This window comes from Danaus plexippus, chromosome 23, assembly GCF_018135715.1.
Source record: "Danaus plexippus chromosome 23, MEX_DaPlex, whole genome shotgun sequence".
In the NCBI taxonomy this organism is placed as follows: Eukaryota; Metazoa; Arthropoda; class Insecta; order Lepidoptera; family Nymphalidae; genus Danaus; species Danaus plexippus.
This window is the reverse complement of record NC_083551.1, coordinates 2,324,742-2,351,054: the sequence shown is the minus strand read 5'-3', so window position 1 is coordinate 2,351,054 and position 26,313 is coordinate 2,324,742. Positions and strand designations below refer to the sequence as shown.

The 26,313-nt window shown below is 33.5% G+C and overlaps 2 protein-coding genes across 4 annotated transcripts; one reads left to right on the top strand and one right to left on the bottom strand.

Moving 5' to 3' along the window:
- Positions 1-7,506: 7,506 nt before the first annotated feature.
- On the top strand, positions 7,507-23,755 carry LOC116774874 (protein polybromo-1). Of its 3 annotated transcripts, XM_061524159.1 has the most exons (34): positions 7,507-7,654; positions 7,727-7,874; positions 8,026-8,175; positions 8,256-8,427; positions 8,799-8,929; positions 9,317-9,571; positions 9,881-10,048; positions 10,608-10,713; positions 11,236-11,467; positions 11,727-11,842; positions 12,649-12,896; positions 13,236-13,509; positions 13,823-14,087; positions 14,197-14,295; positions 14,540-14,701; positions 14,969-15,175; positions 15,406-15,576; positions 15,842-15,990; positions 16,304-16,422; positions 16,918-17,031; positions 17,305-17,471; positions 18,193-18,259; positions 18,343-18,448; positions 18,801-18,934; positions 19,312-19,422; positions 19,844-19,967; positions 20,201-20,386; positions 21,013-21,152; positions 21,501-21,603; positions 22,067-22,108; positions 22,357-22,540; positions 22,865-22,941; positions 23,131-23,269; positions 23,438-23,755. In XM_061524159.1, exons 2-34 carry the CDS (start codon positions 7,749-7,751, stop codon positions 23,715-23,717), a joined length of 5,124 nt encoding a protein of 1,707 aa, XP_061380143.1. In that variant the 5' UTR covers positions 7,507-7,654; positions 7,727-7,748; the 3' UTR covers positions 23,718-23,755. The 3 variants fall into 3 exon arrangements, with proteins under 3 accessions (XP_061380143.1, XP_061380145.1, XP_061380144.1); XM_061524161.1 differs by lacking the exon at positions 22,067-22,108; XM_061524160.1 differs by lacking the exon at positions 22,067-22,108 and having other exon boundaries at positions 21,501-21,605; positions 22,350-22,540.
- A 36-nt stretch (positions 23,756-23,791) lies between these two features.
- LOC116774875 (protein BCCIP homolog) lies at positions 23,792-26,167 on the bottom strand. Its single transcript, XM_032667656.2, has 7 exons — positions 26,033-26,167; positions 25,594-25,720; positions 25,084-25,208; positions 24,610-24,746; positions 24,328-24,464; positions 24,077-24,222; positions 23,792-23,955 (listed from the first exon to the last, which is right to left on the bottom strand). The coding sequence occupies exons 1-7, from the start codon at positions 26,150-26,152 to the stop codon at positions 23,884-23,886; spliced, it is 864 nt and encodes a 287-aa protein (XP_032523547.1). The 5' UTR covers positions 26,153-26,167; the 3' UTR covers positions 23,792-23,883.
- Positions 26,168-26,313: the final 146 nt, after the last annotated feature.

Sequence of the window (26,313 nt, the reverse complement as noted above, 5' to 3'; positions counted from 1 at the left end):
TATACACATTATATGGATGTTCCCGGGTCGAGGTAGCTCGGAGTTACCTATATTTTTCCATACAACGTTACCATTTGATATTAATTAGGTAAATCTGAAACTATCTTGCTTACTTACAAACTATGATTATATATTCAACATATTTTATTTAATAAATAAGATGAATAATAGCTCTTACAAAATAATTTAATAAATGATAATCTATAAACCAAATTGATTAAAAATATATTGTCATCTTAAATAAAACATCCATTTATAAATTAAAAAAAAATAAATTTAAATGTGTATGTGTTTTTTTTTAATTTCTGAACGCATCTTTAATAAACGTCATGTGTGGTATCCGAAATCGATGCGATGCCGAAGTTGTTTTTAAAAAGATGAATTAACACGTAATGTTTCCAGACGCACGCGAACATAATTAGCAGTTGTAGGTAATAATGTAAGAGATGTCTTGTTTTATGTTTTTTAATTGTACGCTTTCAATATTAAGCCATTAATATTGCTTATGGATAAACGATATTTTAAATATATTTTCGTACACATAACACTTCAAGCTGTTCGAAGATAAATCTCAAAATTAGCTTGTAGCGACAGAAGACGGGAATTGAGTTGAAGAAAAAAAAATAAGCTAAATTGTTATATATTTATTAAAACGTACCTATTTAATTACGAAAAATTTCATGAAACTCATCTTGAAGTATATTTAGCAGATAATAAAGCTATGCTGTACCAAAAGCCAATCGCAATTAACGCTAGATAGAGACCAACTATCGTGCGCAGGCGCATCCTATTATTACAACAGGCCACCCACGTGTATTGCTATCTCGCTCGCACCTAACGAGACCTAAAACCGAGTATGAATATATTTTTTAGTCGATTACCACCGGCTTGTAATCAAGAATTCTTTACACAAATATAACTTTAATTTATCATTATATAAGTATCAATATCCCATGTCCGCTATATACAGTCAACAAATATATTAAGATATTTTGAATCTAAAGTATTTATTTTAAAAATGGAAGCATTTCTAATACATGTTACGGTTTTTAATAAAATCGATTTATATTGTAACGATGTAACGCGTTATGTTACAAGAGGAAATTTTTGAGGAAGATCCATATTTTTCTATCTGCTATTGGATCAATAGTAAAATGAAAATTATTAAAAAATACAAAAATAATTTAAATAACCTAAGTTTTAAATATGAAGTTTATTTTTGATCTGACAGTTTTATTTTTTTAAGGTATAATTTTTAATTTATTATTTGACCGTTACAGATTTTTTAATTAAAAAGTAATTACAATACCGACCCAATAAAAGAACATTGACACTTGATAGTGAAATAAAAGACAAATAAAACAACAATTAGCATATGAAAGACTTTAAAAATAAATGTAGTTTTCTTAGTTATTTCTCTTAATGTGTTGCGATAAATCATAACATTATAATTAAAGTTCTAATTTCAAATAACATAAATTAAAATTGAATGTAGCCATACCTAAAATCAAAATATTTATTTTTCTTAACTTCACTTAATCAATTACATAATATATGAAAAGTATTTTGCATACGCTACATGTTGTAATCGAAGGGACAGTATTAAAATAGCATCAATTTGATCTTATCCGATATCGATGCGTGCGATGCGTGGACGATTAATCACTCGATGAAACTGAATCGATTATCGTTAATAATTTCAGCTACGTGATTTGTGAAGCAATTTGTGCTGGCTATTCTCATGAACAGCAAAAACTTTCATATTGTTAATATAAAGTATGTTTTATATCAAGAACTATGGTGTTATTGTCTTCATTACTATATAGTATATACATAGGTAGTGTAGTAAGCAATACAACCTTTTTTACTTAAATAGTTATAGGTTTTTATAATCACTATAAATTCTATTTCTTCTGATGACTTTCTGTAAGGTACAATTTAAATCGATATGAAGGATATTTTAAAATTTATTTGTCAAAATATATTTAACAACCGATATATATTGTGGTTACGGTGAGAGTTTTAAAACTTTTAAAATCAACTGTCAAAAAAAAGACCTGTCATAATTCGAAATTGACGTCTGTCAAAATGTGTATGGCGCTACGAGTTTTTTTTACATTTTATTGACCTCTAGTGGCGTTAGATTTAAAATTCGCACGCTCAGCCCATCAGCAGATCCATTTGGTTGCATTGGGCCATTTAGAGATCATGTAATGGCAGTTTTGTGTGGAAAACGAGCGATCAATCATGCAGTCATGTGTTGAGTTTTATGTTGGCACAATTGCGCAGTTTTATGTTGGCAGAACCGTGTTTTGAATTACGGTGTAAGTAAATTATATGCCTTTATGTTTAGTTTTATGACTTTGAAAGTATAATATATTATATATAAGAAATGTTTCGTTGGTGCCACTTATTGTAAATTTAATGTACTCAAGATTTGTCTAACATAAAATGACTTTTTAAACTGTTGTTAATTTACTAACATTTATATATTTTGATAACAGCAGGGACAACAAGATATCAGTCGGGAAATGACCTACCCAGCATGTAATAAAATTTTACACATCAGTTGTATAAGTTTTTGTCGGCTGCTTACATTATTTTTAAAGTCAATCCCGCCCATGAAGTAAATTTTAAATATCTCCTTCACTTCAACCGCTTCGCAATCCTTTAAAGTAAAAATATATATTTTTTTCCCAATTAGAGTGATTAATATTTTTACTAGTAAGTATTTCTTTAAATGGTTTTTCGGACTAACATGTACACAAAAACACTGATCCGAAAAAAATTACCTGAATTCTTAATACGAAAACAAAAGTCAATAACGCAATGTTAAAAAATAAAAAAGTTTTACTTAAGTGTAAATTTTATTATTTCCTTTTAGGATTCAACAACTTTATTTATAATATAATAAAAAGTTTGACAAAATAATTAAATTTTTTTAATATAGTGATTCTTAATTTAAACATTAACAATATTTTTTAATTTTTTTCCGCACAAAGACGTCATCAGATTGCCATGCCGAAGTCGGTTAAATCCAAATAACGTTATATGTTTAATAAACATTAAAGCCACAGATTAAACAAACAATCAAAAACATGAAATCAAAACTTAGTATACGGTTTAACAACAAAAAGCACTTCAAAGTAAACAAACAAATTTAAATTCCTACCGGGTTACAATGTTATGTTATCTGTGACGGATAGAGACGGAGAGATTCGCTTTCCCGCTCTCGGGCGGAGTTATACCCGGCAAGGCCCACGTATTTAGACTGTATGTGAGGTCCAAAACGTAATTTATGAACGGGCCCCACAAATACAGCTTTCGAAATATAAGAATCATCTGAATTACGAGGTAACGCTGCAAAAATTCATATTATAATCGATGTGGGCAATAATATCTACGTTCTATCATGTACGGTGTACTAAATACGGTGTTATGTCAGACAAATCGTAACATTAGTGTTTATTAAATGTTTTATAGCCTCTTCGTGATTTCTAATGTTTGGGAAAGCTAATGTCCATTACTGTCAAAGTTCACGGTTTGTATTATTATTATATTTACGCTTGTTTACACATTTAATCAATTTAATGTTCCGATTTTTATGGAGTTCTAAAAGGAAATTATGACGAGATCATTACAATGCCACTGTTATTATAAATGCGAAAGTTTGTGGGGGGTTGTGGATTGTTACTGTTTCACCAAAAACTACTAAACATATTTTGATCAAACTTGCCGATCTTAAGAAACATATTTGGTTGTATTTATTAAAAAAAAAAATTGTCTAGTTTTCTAAGGAACATGGTATGAAGGTCGGATTTTGTATTTTTGTATGAGATCACTTTTCGCAGACTCAAGACGGAACTCCCATTTGTGGCATTTGGTTATACATTTATTTTATTTCCAATAAATTATTAATCATCATCACCATCATCATCAGCCTATACTGGTCCACTGCTGGACATAGGCCTCTCCAATTAAATTATTAAAATATTTAAGAAATCAATTCCAAAATCCTCGCCGACGAACACGGGGTATAAACTTGTACGTAACATATAAAGGTGTTGTAATTACACCCACTCGATAAGCCATTTAACATAAGATCTTTCCGCTAACGAGTGGAAGTTCTCAAAAAGATTGCAAACCCGTTAAAATATTAAAAGCTTTCTCATGTATCATTATCGTTTAAAGATTTTATTATGAAACTAGTTTTTATCAACGACTTTGACTCATTCGTGTGTTACACCGATACCTTAATAAGAGTAACGGGTATGTGCTTAAAATTTACAGCCATGTAACGTAAAAGTAATTTATATAGTAATTTACTAATTCAAGAAATCGAATTGGTGAATTTTTTTAAATAGTGTTTCAAATATATGTATTTAGAAGTATTTGTTTTATATATCAACTATAAGTATAAAATGATTTTATTAATTAATTCGATAAGACCAAAATAATATACGCTGGAGCGCAATTTTAAAATATTTTTTTGATACTATGTTATATCGCTTTAAAGAATATTAAATATCCGTGTCACAATACGTACTTATTTTCATATTTTTGTTGCTTTAAGTTTCAATAATAATCGAAGATTCAAATAGTAAAATAACTTAAGAGCCGAAATCAAATCTTTTTGAAATTAACTTGTGTAACTCTCAGTTCAATTTGACGTTTTTATAAATTAAATTTGTAATTTAAGAGAAACAAAAAATATGTATATTTTTTTTATTTGACATGATTATGTATAAGGCTTCAGCTCAATAGGGATATTATTTAAAAAGTTGGTCCAACAAACCTTGGATTTGTCACTAATTATTATGACAGCGGGCTCGACACCTGTCAACATGAAAAGACATAAGAAAGTTACAGATGTGTTTCGACTTTGTGTTCTTACAAGAATGTAAAATCGTTTTGTCAGTGATGTTAGCTATACAATTAAATTAGTAAAGATATTCTCTCCAGCTGTACGCTAAATAAATTTGTTTAAAATACTTTGAATATGAAATAAGATACTTATTTAAGTAATTTTCCATGACTGTTACATATATTCCTTTATGGAACAGGAGGTGACATCTAACGATAAAAAGCAGAAACGTATAATTTTGCTATTACTCACTAGATAGCACTGTACATTAAATTCGAAACATTTTTATTTTCAGTTATTCACTTTCTTTTTATACAAACATACACTTATAAACTTGTGGGATATAAATTATATTTTTTTTGTTAAATTAAAAATATATAGGGAAATGAGAAAATGAGTATAGTATAAAAATGTCTAGTATAAAACGAACGACGCCATAATATAAAGAAGTGCACCAATGTCAATGTCAGCTGTCAAATTACCTTCGCAGTCTATGATTCGCTGTATTTAAATATATACTGATTTTATTTATAAATAACATTAAGTCTTAAAATATTACAATGAAGCTGTTATTATTACAGATTTAGGAGATAAAAAAGATATTAAGTTTAAATATAAGCATGAACAATCAATTAATTGAAAAACTTATAGAAAGTAACCAACAGACATGCCCACAATTTATTTATACAAATCCAGCGCTTGATGTAAACGTAACACGTGAAGTATCGAAAAGCTTAGTGAAGTTGATTGAAAACACAAGGGACAATGAAAATCCCATATTACGTAGGTCTATATTGGAAAATATTCGGAATATGTGTAAGAATCAGCCTCCAGGACACGCAGATGTTGACGAAAATATCACCGGCTTACTTATAGACGTCTTCCAAAACCGTATTTCTCGTTCAGATGTTGATATTGACAAACAATTAGAGGCATTTTTAATCAGAACAACAAAGGAAGTTAGCCTCAGGACATATCCTGAAACAACAAGTAATCCGGAAGTTGTCAAAGCTTTGATAAATTTGAATCATGAAAAACACTTATCAGATGCCCTTTCTAAGAATTTAATTTACTGGAATACAGAAGACATAAAATTTGAAGGTATTTTAAAAGACCTCTGGGACCAATATAAGAATGGATCGGATATTCCTGAAGATTTGTCAATAAAAGCACGATCAGACATCGAGCGATTACTACTTGAAAACACACTCGCTCTACTTGAAGACACTAAACGTAGCACTGATGACCTCACATCCAACAATGATATTTTAATATTAATTAAATTATGCAGCACCTCACCAAACTGTTTTCAAATATGTACAAGTATATTGAATTCTCTGTTCATCTTATCACATTTCGATCAGAAATTGCTACAATTTATACACACATTTGTGTACAGTGTGAAAAATAAGAATGTGAGTTTATCATTTTCAATTTTGTACCCAACCCATCTCACTTATGTGGCAACACTCTTAGATTTTGATATCGATGAAATACAACAAGAGGATGTTAAAAATAAATATCTAATGACAACAATTAACTATTTGAATTCAGTTAAAGAAAAGTCCGAAAATGATCTTATAATGTTACTATCACATTTTCCAAAATGGTTTGAGGTTTATTGTCAAAAATAATAAGGAAAGTTAACAAAATCATTAAGATGAATAATTTTTTTTATGTTTAATGAAATAAAGAAAAGTTAAACTACACTCAAAGTATCTTTTCATCATTAATATAAACAAAGTTTATAAAAAGTTGTTAGTAGCTAAAAATTAGTACACCTTTATAAAACAATTCAAACATGCCTTTACGAAACGGGTAGTTTAAAAACTAAACCAAGACAACAGATTACATTATAAAATCAAAATATAAGTAACGTCGTCACGATGGGGTTTTAGAAATCATACATGAAGCGGTAAGATTTTCGGTGGCCAGAGCACAAAAAGAAACAACCACAAACAAACTCGTTTTGTGGGAGAAGCTACAAAATCAATTGTGGAGCCTTACTCTATCACGCCTTCGGATAGGACTTTAATGATGGATACGTATGAGAAGCAATATAAAATCCCAGACGATATTGGTGCGTTGGCGATTTTCTAATCCGTTAAAGCTTTATTTCTGTCGAGAATGTTCAAATGAGGGCAAGATTTTTATTGATGATTCAAATGAGGGTAAGATTTCTAAAAGGGTCAAATCCGACTCGACGACTTTTTATGTTATGTTTTTGGAGGGACTCCTTTACTGTTGTTACTTGTTTTTATACTGGATGCTTATTTAATCTCTTACACAACTTTTTTAATAAATTTATCAGATTTTGGGTGACATAATGTTACAAAAAGTAAAAAAGATGCATTTTACTACGTGATTTATTATATTACTTATTATACATTATTCTCTACGTTTCGGTTACTTTACAGCAACCTTTATTACCGGCAAATCAAATCCGTATATCATTGTTATTATAACCTAATCTATATTAACGATAAAGAATTTATATTTTTTTTTTTGTCAAACATTTACGCTTTAAAAAAATGCGAATGAATACTACTTAATATTTTTAACTTTGGTTTACCAAATTATCATTCTTAACCCGAAAATGTCATAGATAACGCACTACATTGACTCAAATATCATCTGTACTAAATTCATAGACAATAGTTATTGTTGAATGTTGTGCGTATTGATACTTTTAACTTTTCAATTAACGTTGTGAGTTTAGGCACATTTCAAAGAAAGTTTCTGTAATATAAAGAAATTTTATAATGACAAATTTTATTTTAGATTATTAATGTGAGTTTTGCTGTGTTTGAATTGTTTATAATTGTAAAATTGTTATTAATTAACTCATGTATGTCAATGAAGGTTCGTTGAATTGTAACAAATCATGAGTAAAAGGCGCCGTGCATCATCATGCGCGAGTCGAGGACCCGACGGTGATGATAGTGATGATGGAGTGGAGCTGAGTAACCCTGGACCTCCGCCGTCCAGGAAAAAGAAAAAGATGGAACCGGTAATTTCGAAGCATCGTTTATTTAACTGGGTCAATGCACTTAACGTTATTTTGAGTACATTAGTGCCGGCTTCTTAAAACGTAAACAACTGACGACAAAGTATCAGAAAGTTTAATATACTGTATTATTTGAAGTTTATGATTATTACAGAGTGAAATTTGCCAACAATTGTATGATATTATTCGGTCATATAAAAAGGAAGACGGGACTCTTTTGTGTGACTCTTTCATAAGAGCTCCCAAAAGGCGGCAAGAACCTCAGTATTATGAAGTAGTATCCCAACCAATCGATTTATTAAGGGTAAGATATTGTACATTTTAATATTTATCATCGAAAGCATACAAAATAGTAGTTAAATGCTTATTATCGATATTTTAAAGGTACAACAAAAGTTAAAAACAGATACCTATGAAGATATAGAAGAATTGTCAGCTGATATAGAACTCCTAGTTAATAATGCTAAAGCTTTCTACAAACCCGATTCAGAGGAATATAAAGATGCTACGGATCTATGGAAGCTTTATAATAAACATAGACAGACATTGGAAAATGGTAAGTTACTGGCAATTGATAGGTTGTATCTATATCAGTCTAAATCGAGGACCTGTGTTCCACAATTACTAAATAATATATTTAATTGATGGAATCAATGAGATTACGCATTATTTACCTTACTTGAAGGTCGGACCAAATTACACCGGCTATGTTCATAAGCTGACTGATCAATTGATCAAACCATCATATAACCATCCACCGGTAGACTAAATGACAAGTTTAAATAATAATATGTGTCTAACTACTAATAAATTACTATGGTCCTATGTAATTATATTAGTAGTATGAAAAAAGATATCCTTATAAAATTTTACATTGGTACTAAATGCTAAAGTAATAGTAATTATTTATTACGTGTTTGTGTCAAGGTGATGACATCAAAACTCCTAAACTATCAAGAAATGGTTCATCAAGCAGGAGGTCTGACGTCGCCGAGGATACTTCGGAGACATCGACCAACAACGAGGAAGACAATGTGTTTGAGGAGCTTTTCAATGCTGTAAGTGATTGGTTAGCTAAAACAATATTTACTATTTTGTTGTAGGTTCAAGTAAGTAAAGAATTTAAAGATCTATAGTGTCATATAAATATTTAAAATGATAGATTTAATTTATGTTTACTAAAATTTTGAGTTATATGTTTAGTGTGTATAGAATCAGAGATAATATGGAAAATTGTATAACCAGAAGTTGTATTTTAAATTTTACTAGAATTTTTTTTTGCTTACATTATCTAGGGACAGTGAAAGATAACCTCATTTTCTTTTTTCTCTGTCACGAACCAAATTTATCAAATACAGTATGTATGAGTCCCATAAAAACCTTTAATTTCAACAAATCTTTGATTACTACTCAATAGATTGACAACCAATGCTATTTTCCTTCAGGTCATGACGGCAAATATAGGTGGACGACCTCTTTATCCGCCGTTTCAGTTTCTGCCGTCGGAAAGGAGATATCCTGAATATTACAGTGTCATAGACAACCCCATAGACTTGAAAACCATAGCACAGAAGATCCAGGCCAGCGAATATAACACCCTGAATGATCTGGAGAAGGATTTGTTACTCATGGTGTGGAATGCCTGCCTGTTCAATGAACCAGGTTCACAGTTGTATAAAGACGCCAGGGCTTTGAAAAAGGTAAGACGCTTAAAACCTCCTTTTTAATTGCACGTTTTGTTTGTTTTTTTTTAATTAATATTATATATTCGGCTTTCACGAACAAACTCCGTCTTTTGTATGTTATCTCATCATAGTATACTTAGAATTGCTATATAATAAATATATAAAAAATTCTATAAAGTCATTGATGTGTAGATACCTACATAAATTTATAATAATTAAAAATTACTTCTATTTCACAATATATACAGCATAAATGAAGTGCATGTCTTAATATCCATAAGTTCCTTGGTCCTGTTAATCATGAACTCATACCACTGGTTACAGGTTATACAAGCTCGGAAGCAGGAAATAGATCAGCACGGACGGAGCGGTCCGGCCAAGACCTCTGAACGTATCCGCAGTAAGCGTACGTCACGAGTGGGGCCCGTGCCCTCCAGTAGGGCTCTCGCCGTCATGGAAGCCCCCGGTTCTGACACCGAACCGGATGTCAAGGTAAATTTTTATGGGACAAGCAATAATTACCTTTCATATATCCCATTTGTAGTGTCAATGAAATTTAAAAATTAACTTTGTATGAGCTTCGCATTGTTTTATGTTGAAAGATCATATTTTGCTCGAGTTATGGGCGGTTATGTTGTATATGTTATGGACCGAGTGATAATTTGTTCATTTATTATAATGACCGGGAAGCAGGAAAAGTACCCAACATGAGAGGGCAATGCGACAGTAATTATTGAAATAATCAAACTGACTGGGCATTATACATAATGTCCATTACCTTTTGAGCAGACTCGAACATTTCATTACAATTGTTTATATTATCGCAATTATTAGGTTAGGTTTACAAGTTAATATAGAAATTAATCACTTTGCCCAAAATGGCTAGACATTATGAATAATGAACGGCCATTGTTCATAATGCCCTAATTTATATTTGGTCAATAACATACATATATATTAAGAAACTGGTATATTTACGAATTTAATTAACGTGCCTTATTAAATTGGCTCTGGTTAGTTTATTTATAATTTAAAAGGTATTTTATTTCAGCATTCAGAAGACAGCGCTGGTGATAGCGACGAAGATAAAACAGATAATGAAGATTCTCCTCAATGGAAGCTTCTGGAAACCGTGAGAAATCACTTGGGACCAAGCGGTAAGGTTTTTGTAAATATTTAACTTAACTAAGACTAATTGCTCTAACCAAACAAGTAATAATTATATCCAACTTAAAATAACAGTACTTGTACCACAAGTTCCAATCGGGACACTAAACTGACAGTTACACGTTTTTATATGATATACCAATTTTGATACAATTATTGGTAAATATTGATGAAAAAAATTTGAAGACTGTTAGTCTCGGTTAGTCTAACTTGGAGAGGAGCTTGGAGGGTGGAGGTGAGCGTTTAACGCGCGTTAGATAGGGGCCCCTTACCTGCCCAGGTCGAGTCTCACACATCATCTCCGGCCCCACAAAGGCCGGTGAGACGGCTCGTAAAATAAGTTTCCCTGCGTCATCAAAAAAAAAAGGGGCCCCTTAAACCTACATCTGGGTCGCAAGTCCCAGGCAGTGTTGAAGCTCCTCTCCCTGCAACGATGGACCCGGCACACGCACGTTTCGTTTCTAAAAAATTATATAGCAACGTTCTCTCAACACCCTGTATATGTTACACAGGAACACCGATGGCGGATCCGTTCTGGAAGCTTCCATCGCGTCGCGAATATCAAGACTACTACAAGGAAATAAAGAATCCGGTGTCTCTGAATCAGATCAAAAATAAAATTAGACGCGGGAGTTACGGCACACTGTCCGAGGTGGCCGGGGACATGAACATCATGTTCGAGAACGCTAAGCAATACAATCTGCCTACATCCAGGCTGTACAAGTACGCTGTGAAACTACAGAGGTGAGGCGCGGGGTTACGGTCCAAGGAATGGTATCACATATACAGGGTGGATAAAATAAATAGCTGCTTGGCTGATTAAGTTTGGAATATGTTGTATTATATATATACATATGTATATGTTAAGCATATTACATAATTTTGATTGTTTAATACTTATGATATTTTTATTGGCTATATTCATATCCAGATTTCGCTTAAGCATTTTAGTTCCTTATATATACACTAAGAACATACAAGTCAATATGTTCCCTATCACCAGGTTGATGCAGCAGCGGGTCCAAGAGTTATTGGATATAGTCCAAAGTTCATCGAGCGATGATGAAAGCCTTTCTTCAGTTAAGAATCAGACTCAAGCGAACACTCCCAGACCCAGAGGTTAAATAATTTACTGCTATAATAAAATAATATATTTAATGATATGAAGAATGAATGAAGTTTAGCTAGTTAGAGACTCAAAAAAGTATTTCCAAAAAAATATATATATTTTTTTATATTAATTTGCTACTAATTGCATAATTTGCTACTAATTGCATTTGCAATTGTCAAAATATTATATATACGATAAAATCGATGTAATCATCCGAAATTTACTTTCAAATATTTCGTAAAAATCTCTTCTTTAATTTTTTTTCTCTGTAATATGTATATGAATATATTTAAAAAAAATCAATTCTTTTTTTAAAACCAACTAAAGATAAAACCAGTAGGCGGGTTACCAATGTAAAGTGGGCAAGACATGACTAGTTCGTGACGCGTATGTATTAGTGATGTAGCGAATATGAATATCAGTTGTTATATACTAATAGGTTATTAAAATCCAAATGCATTGATTTCTTTTGTTGTCAGTGACTGGAAAAGTAAATTAACCTCATCACATTATTTTTAATCTTGACTTTATCATTTGATATTATTTATTTATTTTACTTTGGGCAATGAAGCATAATGAATAAACGATAATTAAAAATTATAACACAATATATATATTGATTGGAGCGGAGAAACAAAAACGAATTCTTATTTGATATATTTTCCTCGTATAGTGCACCGAAAAGTCTTGTATTTTGATTATCTGAACTAAATAGTGTATATATATATATATATATATTCTCTTACTAAGGGCTCTTGCTTTAATAAAATATTTCCTTATAATGAAACATGCCAATATCTTTGTCCGTCCTCAGGCCGGCCGCGTCTGAATCCCAATCCCGTATCGTCGCCGACGCCGGCCTCTCCGATAGTTGCAAAAACTAATTTACCGCTGAAGAAGAAGCTACACTACGTCTCCAAGCAACTGGTGGAGTTCACGTGCTCGGACGGCAGGCAGCCCATGCTGCTGTTCATGGAGAAGCCCAGCAAGAAGCTGTACCCGGAGTACTATAACGTGATCGAGCGGCCTATCGATATGTTGACTATAGAAGCTAATATTAAGGTATACTTTCACTCTCTCTCTCTCTCTTCATCCCCTCTCTCTCTTTCCCCCTCTCTTTTTCCATATTCGTAGTGACCATATGAATTGTTTATAGTGTTAGAGCTACTTTACGTATAACTTTAATGAACTTAAATGTGATTTTTTCGTTTTAAATTGTCTATCAATCAATGAGGAGCACATGATGTATGTAATGTATGGTAAATGTTTGATATTATTTGCGATTAGCGTACATATTGTGCGACTGGCGCCAGTCATGGATCAGTGTTATAACGTGTGTGTGTCATCATTCGAGCTGCATACTGCGTGCTCGTGTAGTTATGTCCGGCCTTGTTTTTCCAGAGCGATCGCTACAACACAATCGACGAGATGGTGTCCGACTTCCGGCTCATGTTCTCCAACTGCCGCCAGTTCAACGAGGAAGGTTCCATGATCTACGAGGACGCGAACCTCCTGGAACGCGTTCTAAACGAGAAGCTGAAGGAACTGAACAGCAACTATGAGAGGAAAGTGCCCCCCAAGACGTTTAAGGCCGCCAAATCTAAACAGTTGACGCCGTTCGAACAGAAGCTACGTACTTTATATGACGCTATCAGAGATTACAGAGATCCTAAAGGTATGGTGTATAAGATATGTTATTAAGATTTATGTGATATATACCACAAATATATATAATATATTCTATGTAACTATATAGTATATATGTTATTAATTTTAAAAATATGTTATGATCATATCATTGAAATTCCTTCAATCTTATTTTTAAAACTACATACTCAGTTGACAGACATACTCATCTCGTGCTCACGGTCGCTGCTACGTAACCGAAACGTCGGGTGTATGCAGTTTTAAAAAAATGATAAAATCCGAGAATATTAATGTAATTCCTTCAAATTTTTAATTGTATAATTTTTATTGCATCATTTCAGTGAACAGGCAATTAGCTCTAATCTTTATGAAGCTGCCGAGCAAAACAGAATATCCGGATTACTACGAACTCATCAAAAATCCGATAGATATGGAGAAGATTGCTCACAAACTGAAGAATGGCCAGTACACGAGCGTGAACGAACTGGCCTCCGACTTCATACTGATGTTCGACAACGCCTGCAAATACAACGAGCCCGACTCGCAGATATACAAGGACGCGCTCATCCTGCAGAGAGTGTGTTTGCAGACCAAGCAGTTGCTGAGGCAAGTCGGAATGGCATTTTGTAAGAGGATTGTCCAATAAAACGTGTAAATGGCAGTCTGGTTGTTATCACACACACTTACTTCATCATACATGTACTTCCGGTTCCAGGGAAGACGAGGATGCTGTACCGGATGTAGCCGGTGCTGTTCAGGATCTGTTGTTGACTCTCTTCACAGGAGTCTACAACCACCAAGACGAGGAAGGAAGGTATACACTAGCATTGGCTTAATGCTTATATATATATATGTGTTATATATTAAATAATATGAGTCAAAATAATTTGAAGGTCAAACATATATATATTTTTTTTAATCCATATTCTTTGTGCCAACAATATAAATAATTTAAGAGACCTTCTATCTGTTAGATTTTATATCCTTTAACAGCCATGCGTCATATAGTAATTTACTTATGGTGATTTACAATTAATTAGTTATATTATTTCTGGCAGATGCTATTCCGACAGCATGGCTGAGCTGCCGGAGCACGATGAAGTAGCGAATGGCGAGAAGGTCCGGGCGATATCACTAGACCTGGTGAAGCGACGCCTCGACAAGGGCCTCTACAAACGACTGGATCATTTTCAACAGGATATGTTTGCTGTTTTTGAACGGTGAGGCGAAAAAATTTATAATATTTTTCTTCATTAAAACAATTAAACCTTTTCGTTTCTGGAACAACGTCGCGTCTAAGCAGGATCCACAATATTTGACAACAAACGATCTTTTAAGTAGCTTCATACTCTCTGCGTGCCCACAAGTATCTGATAACTGTCACGTATTACCGCGCCGTCTTCTCATACTCTCATACCCACCCTTATATTTCTATATAATCTATATACTCACTCTCATGCTATTAATAACTCTATAACACATGTCAGCGCCCGCCGCCTCTCCCGCACGGACAGTCAGATATTCGAGGATTCAGTGGAACTTCAGACGTATTTCATCGACCAACGCGACCAGTTGTGTCGGAACACGCTGTCCTCGCCGGCGCTGGCCATCACCAGGGACACGATAGCCACCAGCGTGGAACTGGTGAAGCAGTGCAAGCTGTTACAGGAAAACGACGAGGAGGAGGAGACGAGGTAACGTATTACTATCAAGATACTTGAAGCATAAACTCCCAGGCCTTCATATAATATGTAAAATTAAAAAATTCGTAAAAATAATATATGATTTTATTTTGAACTTCCTATTGAATTACAAGTCAAGTGATGTTTGAATTACAAGTCAGGTTATTGCTGTGATTAGACATTTACTAAACATTAGCAAATTATTTCTATCAATTAAATAAAACGATTTTCGTATTCTTCAGATCAAGTACCGAGGATACAATATCCGGAGCCGCTCCGCCCTCGCAGTACGGTCGGGGCGACTTCGTGTACGCCCCCGCCAAGGGGAGCAAGGAGCCTTCGATACTACAGATAGAGAAAATCGCCACGAACAGTGACAATGTACCCGTTATATACGCCAACGTATACTACAGGTGTGGGAATATTCAATAAAGGTGTCTTCACACTAACGTGAATTTGTCAATTTTGTCAGTCCTAGTCTAAGATTATATCAAAAGTACTATAAGTTTCAATATAAGCAATTTTCAAATTTGTGATGTCTTCAATTTTATTGAAATCATAGAAGCTTCCGACTTATTTTATATTGAGCTCTGTCTACATGAGAATTATTTATTGACTTCTACCTTACACACCTTTATACTAAGATCACAACAAGTAATTCCTACCTTCCATATCCAGGCCTCACGAGACCTTCCACGTGCGCACGCGCAAGTTCCTCCAGCAGGAAGTGTTCAAGACGGACACTCACCGCACGGTTCCCTTGGACGCTATCATAGGGACCTGTTACGTCATGAACGTCAAGGAGTACTTCAAGTATAGACCGGAAGGTAACAGAGCTCAATATACACTGGTCTTGGGTTCGGACATCTAATATTACACTCGGAATGTTATCAGTCAGTACTATATATATATAGTTAAACGTATTTAGTTGCCGTAGCCAGCACATACATACAGATACAAAGTATTTGAGTTCGTTTTAATTATATCTCTCCCAACGCTATTATTACTACCTCGCCCTGAAATGGCCAGAATACAAAACACAGATTAAGCCTTTATACTTGGCTCGCTAAATTAAAAAAGATCACCATAAAACCTGTATTGTATTTCATGAAACTTGTATACTTTGCTTCTATTGCGAAGGTTACCTCGACAAAGATGTCTACGTCTGCGAGAGCCGTTACAACACGAAGCATCGATGGTTCAAAAAGATCAAAGTGTGGGAGGGCGCTGAGAAGGAGGCCACTCTAGTGCCCAGAGAGGTGAGTTACAATACAGCCCGCCACATAACATAACTGTGACGTCATGGATCCCACAGATAAAAAATCTTATTCTGTGGAATTAGTGTTTCCATAGCTATAGTCTGTGCCGAACTTTATTACAACTTTGAAAGTTTGTATTATCCAACTGACTACGGAGAATTTCCAGTTACTCATTTATAAATATTCTCACATGTCAGGTCTACGAATGAAACTTGTGACGCTACGTAATTAGTATATATATATAGTATAGTACTGATGTATTGATATGATTCAAGGAAATAAAGTTATCATTACAAAAACACGCCCGACGTTGGTTAGAGGAGTAATCTATGTATATTATTAAAAAAATCATCTTTTAATGATCTGAGTTAGATTTACTCACAAGCTCTTATTTTATCATAAGATTTTTAGTTTATTTTCTTCACTATAAAAATATCTTTAAAATGATAGATGGATGTGGAAAGATTATTAAGATAAGTGTTTTTTGTATTCCAGGTGCCGCTAGAACCGAACAGAACGGTTTCAGTGTTCCGTGAAAGAGTCGAGAAACACAAGGACGAGCTGGCTGAGCTGGAAGTGCTGGAAAATGTACAAGAAAAGGAACGACCTGTAAGTATTCACAGGTACACTTTACGTGTCTGTATATAAAGTAAAAACTAATGTAATCATAAAGTAAAACGCCTGTATTCATTGACAAGGGTATGAAAATAATACTTTTAACAGAAATACGTTTTAAATTTAAATTAAGATTTTCTGTGTGTCTGTTTATTCCGGATAATGTTTAAAAAATTTAAAGTTGGTCTTAATATTTGATACAGTCGTTACATTTTGTTCCATTCGTAAAAATTTTATAAGATTATATAATGTCACCCTGTCACACAGGACGTGGTCATGTACAATCCTCTGGGCACCGACGACGAGAACACTTATTACGAGCAATACAACACGGTGTGCTCGGGGGTCATCAAGACGGGGGATTTTGTGTATGTGGTGACGGACGGCGGCAAGCAGATACTGGCGCAGGTCGACACTATATGGGAGACAGGAGAGTTAGTACGCGGGGTCATAATATATAACACGTATAATGATAGCTAGGAAAAAATGATCTTATGTACTCGATACCTAATGATTATAACAAAAAGATTTTATGTAGAGACATTATTTAAAAATAATGATAATAAGAAGTGATAGTTCGTTATGTTGGTATGAAAACAGGAAGGGGTAGAAATTGATTTTTAAGTGTTTCCTTAACACAAACTTTATTAACATTACTTACAAGTCACAATTGATTGCTGGCTGGCACTCCCTCTCGCTCTGTCTCTTATTGTCCCCTCCCCAGCAGCGTTAAACGCTCACCGCAACCTTGTTGGAATTCTCATAAGGACTGTCACTTCAAAAATGGCGAAACTCAGTCAGGGAATCCCCTGTCTAATTTATATCGTCATATAGCAACGAAAAAATATGAAAAAAAATCTTTATTGAATGCTCGGTACTTTTTTTCTTATATAGAATTTTGACTATAAATATACAAATATATGTTAGAAATGAACACTGTGATGGTTTAATAAATAAAATACTGATGGAAAAAAAAATGTGGGCAGAGCAATAATAACAAGACATTAACAAAGCTATTCGTTCACAGTTGAACTAAAACCTTCATTGATCGGTAATCTTGAATAAGTTATTATTTTTCTGTGTACATTCAACACATCCGGTATCCATTTATCAAAAATTTAAGTATATTAATATTAATCAACTAAATCCTTCCAGCAACAAATGTTATTTCCGCGGACCATTTCTCATCTTCCCATCTGAAGTGTCGCACATCATAAACAAGGTATAATATATATTATCTGAGGAATACTATAGATTCTCCTATAAACATATTTATGATAAATTATGTTTGTATGTTGTGTCCAGCCATTCTACAAACAAGAGGTCCTATTGACCACAATGCACGATACTAGCCCACTCGTGGGAATAGTGGGCAAGTGTGCGGTGCTCGATTACGACGATTACCTTAAATGTAAGTATATATGTCTAACAATTATACAGAAACCAGATATATTAGCTTCATATACGTTATATTATGTAAAATAAATTAGATATATTGTTATATTATCATATATTTTATTTAGCAAAATTGCAACTTCAACTTTCAAGTACAGTGAATATCATTCATATATCAATTTTAAGTTCCAAAAGTGCCTAAAACAAAAAGATCGTTAAAAAGCACATAAAATAGGCAAATATAAAAAAAATATTTGAGAATAATATATATTTTTCATCATCTTCTTAGAACAATCATTAAATTACTGACCATTTAAAGGGTTTTATACAGATTTTAAAATAATTACTGATTGTATGCTGTTATTCAGGTCGGCCGACAGAAATAGCGGAAGCGGATGTGTACGTGTGCGAGTCGTTGTATGACGAGTCCAATAGACTGGCGAGGAAGTTGAAGTCGGGGCTGAGGAAGTTCGAACACACCAAAGACGTTACTGTTGATGAGGTTAATGTCATATATACTGCTCATTAGAACCAATATGAAGTGACGAGCACGTACAAGCAGCTGGTTATATGTTCACACATAATACACTAAAAGAAATCACTTAAATATCTTAAATGAAATCCATTAACTTGGACATTACAGCATTAATTAACATTGTATAGACCAAGCAAAGCTAGAAGTCACTTAATAACTTGGTAGTGAAGTTAAGAGATCTGTTGGTAATTTAGTGGCAAATCTTTGTTAATATATATATTGATTTTTTTGGTACATGTCGACTTACTTAAGAAAGTTTTATTATATTTTATACGGCTTGTTTGTAAGGAAACCTGATATGTCATGTATTTCTTCTATATAATATGTATATATACATGTTCCAGGTTTATTACTTCCCCAAGCCGCTGGGCCCGCCGCCCCTCGCTTTGTCCCACGAGGTCCACACGTCCTTCACACAGAAGACCTTCAACCCGAACGTTAACGCCGATTCCCTGGTAAATATATTGAGTGTTTCATGTCATACTTATTGTGTCAGAAATTATAACAAGACAACTAATGATACAGGATGTTGCAATTAAGAACAAATCAAACATTGGCTTTCAAACAATTTTCGCCTTTATAAATGATTCAAGACTAACTGACAGTTCTATAGCAGAAGAGTCACTTTTAACACTCTACACTAACCACCATCAAAAACTTGTACATGGACCCTTATATTTTCAATAATTTTATATTTCCACCCTAACTTTAAACGGTTTTATTTTCGTATTTAACTAAATATTTATGGTAAAAATCTTACAAATCTATTATTCTTGAGCCAACATATTGTAATAGATTCTTAATCCTTTAGCGAATATGTGTACAGTGAAATGCTTATGTATTAGTTTGTATTGTACATGTACATATTGTGTACAGGACGGCAAGCCTCAGTTCACCAACTTACTGAACACAACCCTGGGCAGCCAGGACGTTGAACTGTTGTTGGAGAATTCATTGGACGACTCCTCGCTAGCCTCACCGGCTACACCACTGTCTATAGGTATTGGAAAAAATTTTACTCGTTACTATAAATACATGGTTATTATATGACTTGCTCATATAACAAATATATTTTATATAAGATACAGAACTATCGAGATGAGTTATAGGGAATTAATTAGTGTTAATAAGTAATTAGTAGTCTGAGATGTGAAAAAAAGATAAATAATAATAAAATTTTCTTTATTCTTACTTAGTGATATACATGGTGTTCGAATTTTAATAATATTCCAGGTGGCAACAGCAATCCATACAATCCATCGATGACGTCAAATCAAGAACGTTCCAGCACTACGACGGCAACACCGGCCAGCAGCAAGAAGAAGAAGGAGCAGAAACAGAAGATTGTCACCGGATACATACTGTACTCGAGCGAAGTTAGGAAGGCCATAGTAGCTAACAATCCTGAATCTACCTTCGGTTAGTATAGCGGTGGATGTAATATGGGTGGAGGTGTGCGTTTAACGCGCGTTAGATACCCCCCTTGAACCTGCACCTGGGTCGCAAGTCAAGCGAATATACTAAATATTATCAAAAATATATTATAATCCCATTATCCCATAGTCCCATTATCTCATGATCCCATAACAAGCTATTTCCCTGTCTCGCTACAATGCCCCCCTTTCAAATTAGGGCATGTTAAGTCAGAACCCTGGTCCAAGTTACCAAAGGCATTGATCTCTTGATTCGGTGCAAGTCCTAAGTCATGTTTTAAATATGCAACCATGTGCTATCTTCACATCTAAAGAAAAATTCTTTCGTTTCGAATTATTTCCTTTCCTGTACGGCTTTCAACACTTTATTGGTAACGAATAGATTTTAATGACTTGAATTAGCTACAAACTTACTTCATATAAAGCAGTCACAGTGAATGACAAAACGTTCAACAACATATTTGTGGTAAATAAGAAAACACAATGAGCAATGCTGATCACAGGTTCCAAATTCAAAAGTTTTGTTTATTTTTAATAATAACAGGATTGAGGCCAGTATACAGTATTGAAAACGATAAATAATCTAATATAAATATAATATTAAATATCCAGGAGAGATATCTCGTATAGTTGGCAACGAGTGGCGCTCACTCCCCGCCTCCACCAAACAGAGCTGGGAGGAGAGAGCGGCGCGCTGTAACGAGGAGACATCCGCCAGGCTGGCCGAAGAGATGCGGGAGCTGTCGCAACATGTGAGGACTATTGTACATACACACACACACGCACAAAAACATACCATACACATGGGAACATTTCCACACATGTACATTCTAAATTATATTTGTATATATTAAGTTGTGTTAATGAATTAATAACAACAAATACATATTGATCAATTTTATTTTATACTCTAGTTCATCGACACTAGTTATAGGAAACATTAGATTGACGCGGCAGGTAACGTCTGTTTTAATATAGGTATATCTTAGACCGATCTAATATTTTCTTGATAAAAATTTGTAATTCATTAATTACATTACTTTCGTACCAAATAATATCAAGCGAAAGACGCTATTAACTGATATATATATATATTCTAGACCCCTATGGAGATGACGTACGAGTGTGCCTGGGACACGTGCGACTATCAGTTCGAAGATCTGTCAGATTGTATGGAACATTGTATCGGAGATGGGGGAAATAGTAAGTATAATATAACCTACTGATGTTAGGAAATATGTTTTGTATGGATAATTACTATTAGAATAACTAGATGGCGCTGTCGGTGAACATTCATATACTGTTATAATAGTCTTAATAAAAAACTGAGGTATACAAATGAAGTCACTTGCTAGAGCTAGTTTATCATATACTAGATAAATAGGATTTTTTTATAATGATATTATTGTTTCTCTACCTAATTTCACTATGAATAAGTCTATCTTGTTATATTGGACTGTTTAATGAGCATATCTTTGAAGTAGCTGTGGCGTCTGTTACTGTTTTTCTATACAATAAAAGAGATAGTAAATTCTTTATAAAAACTAAGTATATATACATACATACAAAACATTTAACAATAAAATCTTCGAACACGTTACACAAACATAGATTTAGTTGTAATTGTGAGCTATTTTATATATATTTTTCCTTGTAACGCTGCTAGTGATTGGAACGTACATTGAAACGAAGAAGAGTAAGTTGGAGCGTGAGTATCATATACGTCACTACTTCATAAAACATGTCTACAGTCTAATGTTGGATTAGTGGGAGATATTGGTCATATTTTAGTTCTTGTAACTCCCAATTATATTACTTTAGTTTATTAAGAGAAATTAATTTAAACTCAAAGTTCAAACCAAGTGATACATAAGAGTTTCTCGATTAATTATTATATCTACTGATTGATTTTTAACTATCTCTACAACATTTTTTTTTAACCAACATGTTCATCAGCGGGTCACGTACAGCAGCATTACGTCCGCGGGGGCGGGGAGTTCCCGTGTCTGTGGAGGTCGTGCGCCAGGGTCAGGAAAGGTCAAGCGCCCTTCCCAAATCTCCCTAGACTCTTGAGGCACGTGCGTGACCTTCACGTTAATAAAGGCAACGGGAAAACTATGGCTGTACACGAGAGATCCAGGTCAGCAAAATTATATATGTATACTCATAATTGTATTAAATGCATATTATGTCAATATAATATTTTCGTCTAACTACGCGTTGTTTTATTATTGTAAATGCATAATACAGACGTTTCACGGACAGACGAGATGAGATATTAGTCTTATTTCAATGAGTACTAGAGAAAGACTTAGATCTCTTTATATTATGACTTCTTGTTGCATAAGATTCCCAATCATTCATATATATATATATACTTAAAATAATCTGACAAATATATGTATGTAAAAGATATTTACAATATATTATTTTTCTAATATTTTTATATATATTTTTTTCCTAGAAATTTCATTCCCTCATCTAAGAAGCCGCCTAAGCCGTATTTGACCAGTTTCCGAAGCGGCCTGATGTCTCCAGGAGGTGATATTGATGCACTATTTTATATACATAACATATTTTACTATCGATACAAAGAAAATGTATGAAAGAGAAATCATAAAGTCTAAAGCAATCCAAACACGACTATAATTTCAACAACGAATTTAATGTATCCAAGAAATCTTAGATATCTTAGCGATGTTATGTGAATGTTGTCATGTATATTCGCAGGCTCTCTGTCAGGGATGTCACCTATGGCGAGGAACACGCCTTCTCCCGGCCCCGAGTCGTCAAGGTCCGGCCTAGACCCGCTGTTCGTAGCTGCCCCGCCCCGGGCGCAGCGAGTCACGCACTCAGAGGCTTACATACGGTAAACAATACTAAACTATTTGACGGTTAAACTCATTTGTTGATAATCAAATTGTTATGCGTTATTATCATTATTAATTTTTGCCAAGTAACCGGAACGTTTTATATCAGAGGTTTGATTTATTGTCTGTATATAACGAGGTATAATCAGCATTATATTATCTTGCAGATACATCGAGGGTCTCCATTCCGAACAGAAGTATATAACGCCGTGGGAGAAATCCCTCACACCCATGCCGGTTAACCTCGACCCGTCGCAGTTTAACTTACACAAGCTGCCCACTCATTGGATGACGGACGAGGCGGTCAGCGGTTACTTACAACAAGACAAGAATCTCACAGAAACTGACATACAGAAGATGGATCAGTCTACTAAAGTATTAAAAGGGCTCTGCGCACTCAGAGACTTCATGATGAGGGACGCCTTAGCTGTATATAAGAGTTATTGATGTTGGAATGTGCTAAATAAATAATCATTTTTATATAACACTTTAATTGTAACAGGTCAGAATCAAAAGCAGTCTGAAGCTTAGCTTAGTTTATTATAGTAATATAAATATAAAAAATACATATACAAGTGTATTTTATGGCGTAATGGCTTGCTATTTAAAATGTTTAGGCGTTTTCAACTTCCTCTTTTAGGAGTCTTACGAGATTGTTGAACTTGTTGCCTTCGAAGATTAAAACCTGGAAAGAATAGAATTTTTAAAAAATCGGTAATATTTTTGATAAAACTATAATGCTTGAAATTAATGTAGGAGAATAGATAATAGATATTTTAAAATGGCTTAATAATAACTTGCATTACCTTTCTGCAAGGCGTCATAGCACCCCCATCATAATCCCATTGAGATAAGTCCGCTTGCTCTGTCACATCCACATCAAAACTGGCTACCGCTTCATCGACTAGCGGCTTTTCTTCTTGGTTAGCGAACAGAACTTCGGATTCATCATCTTAAAAAAATTTAACAATATTTAAAACATGATAAATGCCTAACAAAACCTATTTGCTACGTATTACATGCATAGATAAGATATTTCCATATAATTAATACATACCTCCCGTTTTGTATGTCTTACAAATCCATACAAGGTATTGGAATACATATGGCATGTTTTTCTTCAGCGCCTTGTCTAATTCATTCTGAAGTGACGAGAAAAGTGGAACACTTATAGCCGCTGGAATGTTTAAAATCCTGAAAAATCAATTAAAAATCATTTGATTAGTCAAATAACAAATCGTGTACATTCAAAAGGAGACCTATAATCAAATATCATTAACAAATCATTATTAAAGGCTTATTACAATTAGCGAAATTTAAATTAGATATGTCGGTGTACCTCTCATTTATAACTAGACCCACGTGGTTGGAATTATCGGATAGAATTTTATTTACTAAAGCCTTTGTTTGATCGTCGGCGTTGTCATTTGCCAGAGATGTCAGCAGAGTTCTGATTTGCGCGATGCTTTGTTCGTCCTTTAAAAAATAAAGTATTTGCAAACATTTTTGAATATTTCAGAAATAAGACACTTGTTTAAATAAATTTGTTATTTTTGTATTTTTATTAATATAGTTAAATCCAAGGTTTTTATTATGTGAAGACCAGAGATCTGGATCACTACATCACAAGGACTCAAAGTAAAGATTTTTCTTAATTGATTAAAAAAATATTTATATTACAGTTAAAATATATATATATAGTTTTCTATCTCCATGCACTATATATATCCAGAATATATATCTGTTTAATTAGAAGTAAGGGAAAAACTGGCTTTATATGTCATATATTTTAAAAGTGAGAAGATATACTTACTTTTCTCTTTGTTATATTTATAACTGTTGTGATACCAAATACTCCATCACTGCCGTCGTCCTCATCATCATCCTCAAGCCCGTCGTCCAGGCATTGCTTCACAACACTACCAATATAGTTTTGAGCTGCAAATGACATACAAGTTATATTAAATAATAAAATACCATTAAAATATATGTATATATATCTTATGCCACAATTCAGAACAGTTAATTGATATCTTTCAGTTTCTTTTAAAATTCTGTGTAAGCAATGGTAAAATAGAACCTAAATAATGATTTGAGTGCTAATTTAAATGAAAGCTAAGGTTTTCAGATAATACCAAGCATTTTTATTTTATGACTACATAATCCTGACGTAAAACCGTGATCATGGACAGATGAGATGTAGAAGTTTTCACAATAAAAACATTTAAAACTGACTTATCCGAAAACCTTAATATCATTTGAAAATTAAATTATCTCGAAAATTTTAATAGGTATACATTAATTTATAATAAATATGTCTGACATATAATAATCTGTGCCAGGCCGCCTAGATCCACATTTGATTTTAAAAACAGCTGTCTCAATAGTTGCTTGATTCCATGAAAATCACAGTCCTCTGGGTTTCTTCCTTCGAAATCAGCTTGTAATTCCTGTTAATCATAAAAACCATAGATTATTTCTTTTATGAAATGTGTTCGACATCCAGTCATAACTCAAAAATATCTGTTTGTTGACATAACTTTTCTTAAACACAGCCACAATATTAGCTTACATTTACACCATTACAATGAGTCGTAACAAGCTTTTATAGTAAGGATTACTTTTCACATTACTTCTGTAACATGAAGCTCCTTAAAACATGCAACTTTTAAAAAAATGAGAGAAGTAATTTATGATAATTTTTTGAAATTTATCTTAAATTTATAATAACCATGTGTTCCGGAGGTTATGTTATAACTTACTTTGTCGCCGACAAAGTTTCCATCAGAATCAAAGTCTGAATCCTTATCGCTGCCTGATTCCTGTTCTTCTTCACTTTCACTTTCTGGGTCTTGCATTTCCTTGTTTCTTTTATTAGACATGTTGTATGCTTTGAATTACTAACGCTATTACCGGAGAATGCGGAGATGTAGCAAAACACAACAGAAAACGAACTGCCAAAAATTTTGTGAACTTGACAGTTGACATTGGAAATAACAGATAAAAATAACATGTAATTTATATAACAACGTTTGCGTATTAT

Excerpts from the sequence above, each read along its gene's own strand:
- LOC116774875 (XM_032667656.2), bottom strand. The coding sequence starts at position 26,152 with ATGTCTAATAAAAGAAACAAGGAAATGCAAGACCCAGAAAGTGAAAGT. Across the intron at positions 24,747-25,083 it reads TAAATATAACAAAGAGAAAA|GACGAACAAAGCATCGCGCA; the intron begins GTAAGTATATCT and ends TATTTTTTAAAG. Across the intron at positions 24,465-24,609 it reads GGTCTAGTTATAAATGAGAG|GATTTTAAACATTCCAGCGG; the intron begins GTACACCGACAT and ends TTGATTTTTCAG.
- LOC116774874 (XM_061524159.1), top strand. The coding sequence starts at position 7,749 with ATGAGTAAAAGGCGCCGTGCATCATCATGCGCGAGTCGAGGACCCGAC. Across the intron at positions 13,510-13,822 it reads AGATTACAGAGATCCTAAAG|TGAACAGGCAATTAGCTCTA; the intron begins GTATGGTGTATA and ends GCATCATTTCAG. Across the intron at positions 19,423-19,843 it reads ACGTTAACGCCGATTCCCTG|GACGGCAAGCCTCAGTTCAC; the intron begins GTAAATATATTG and ends TATTGTGTACAG.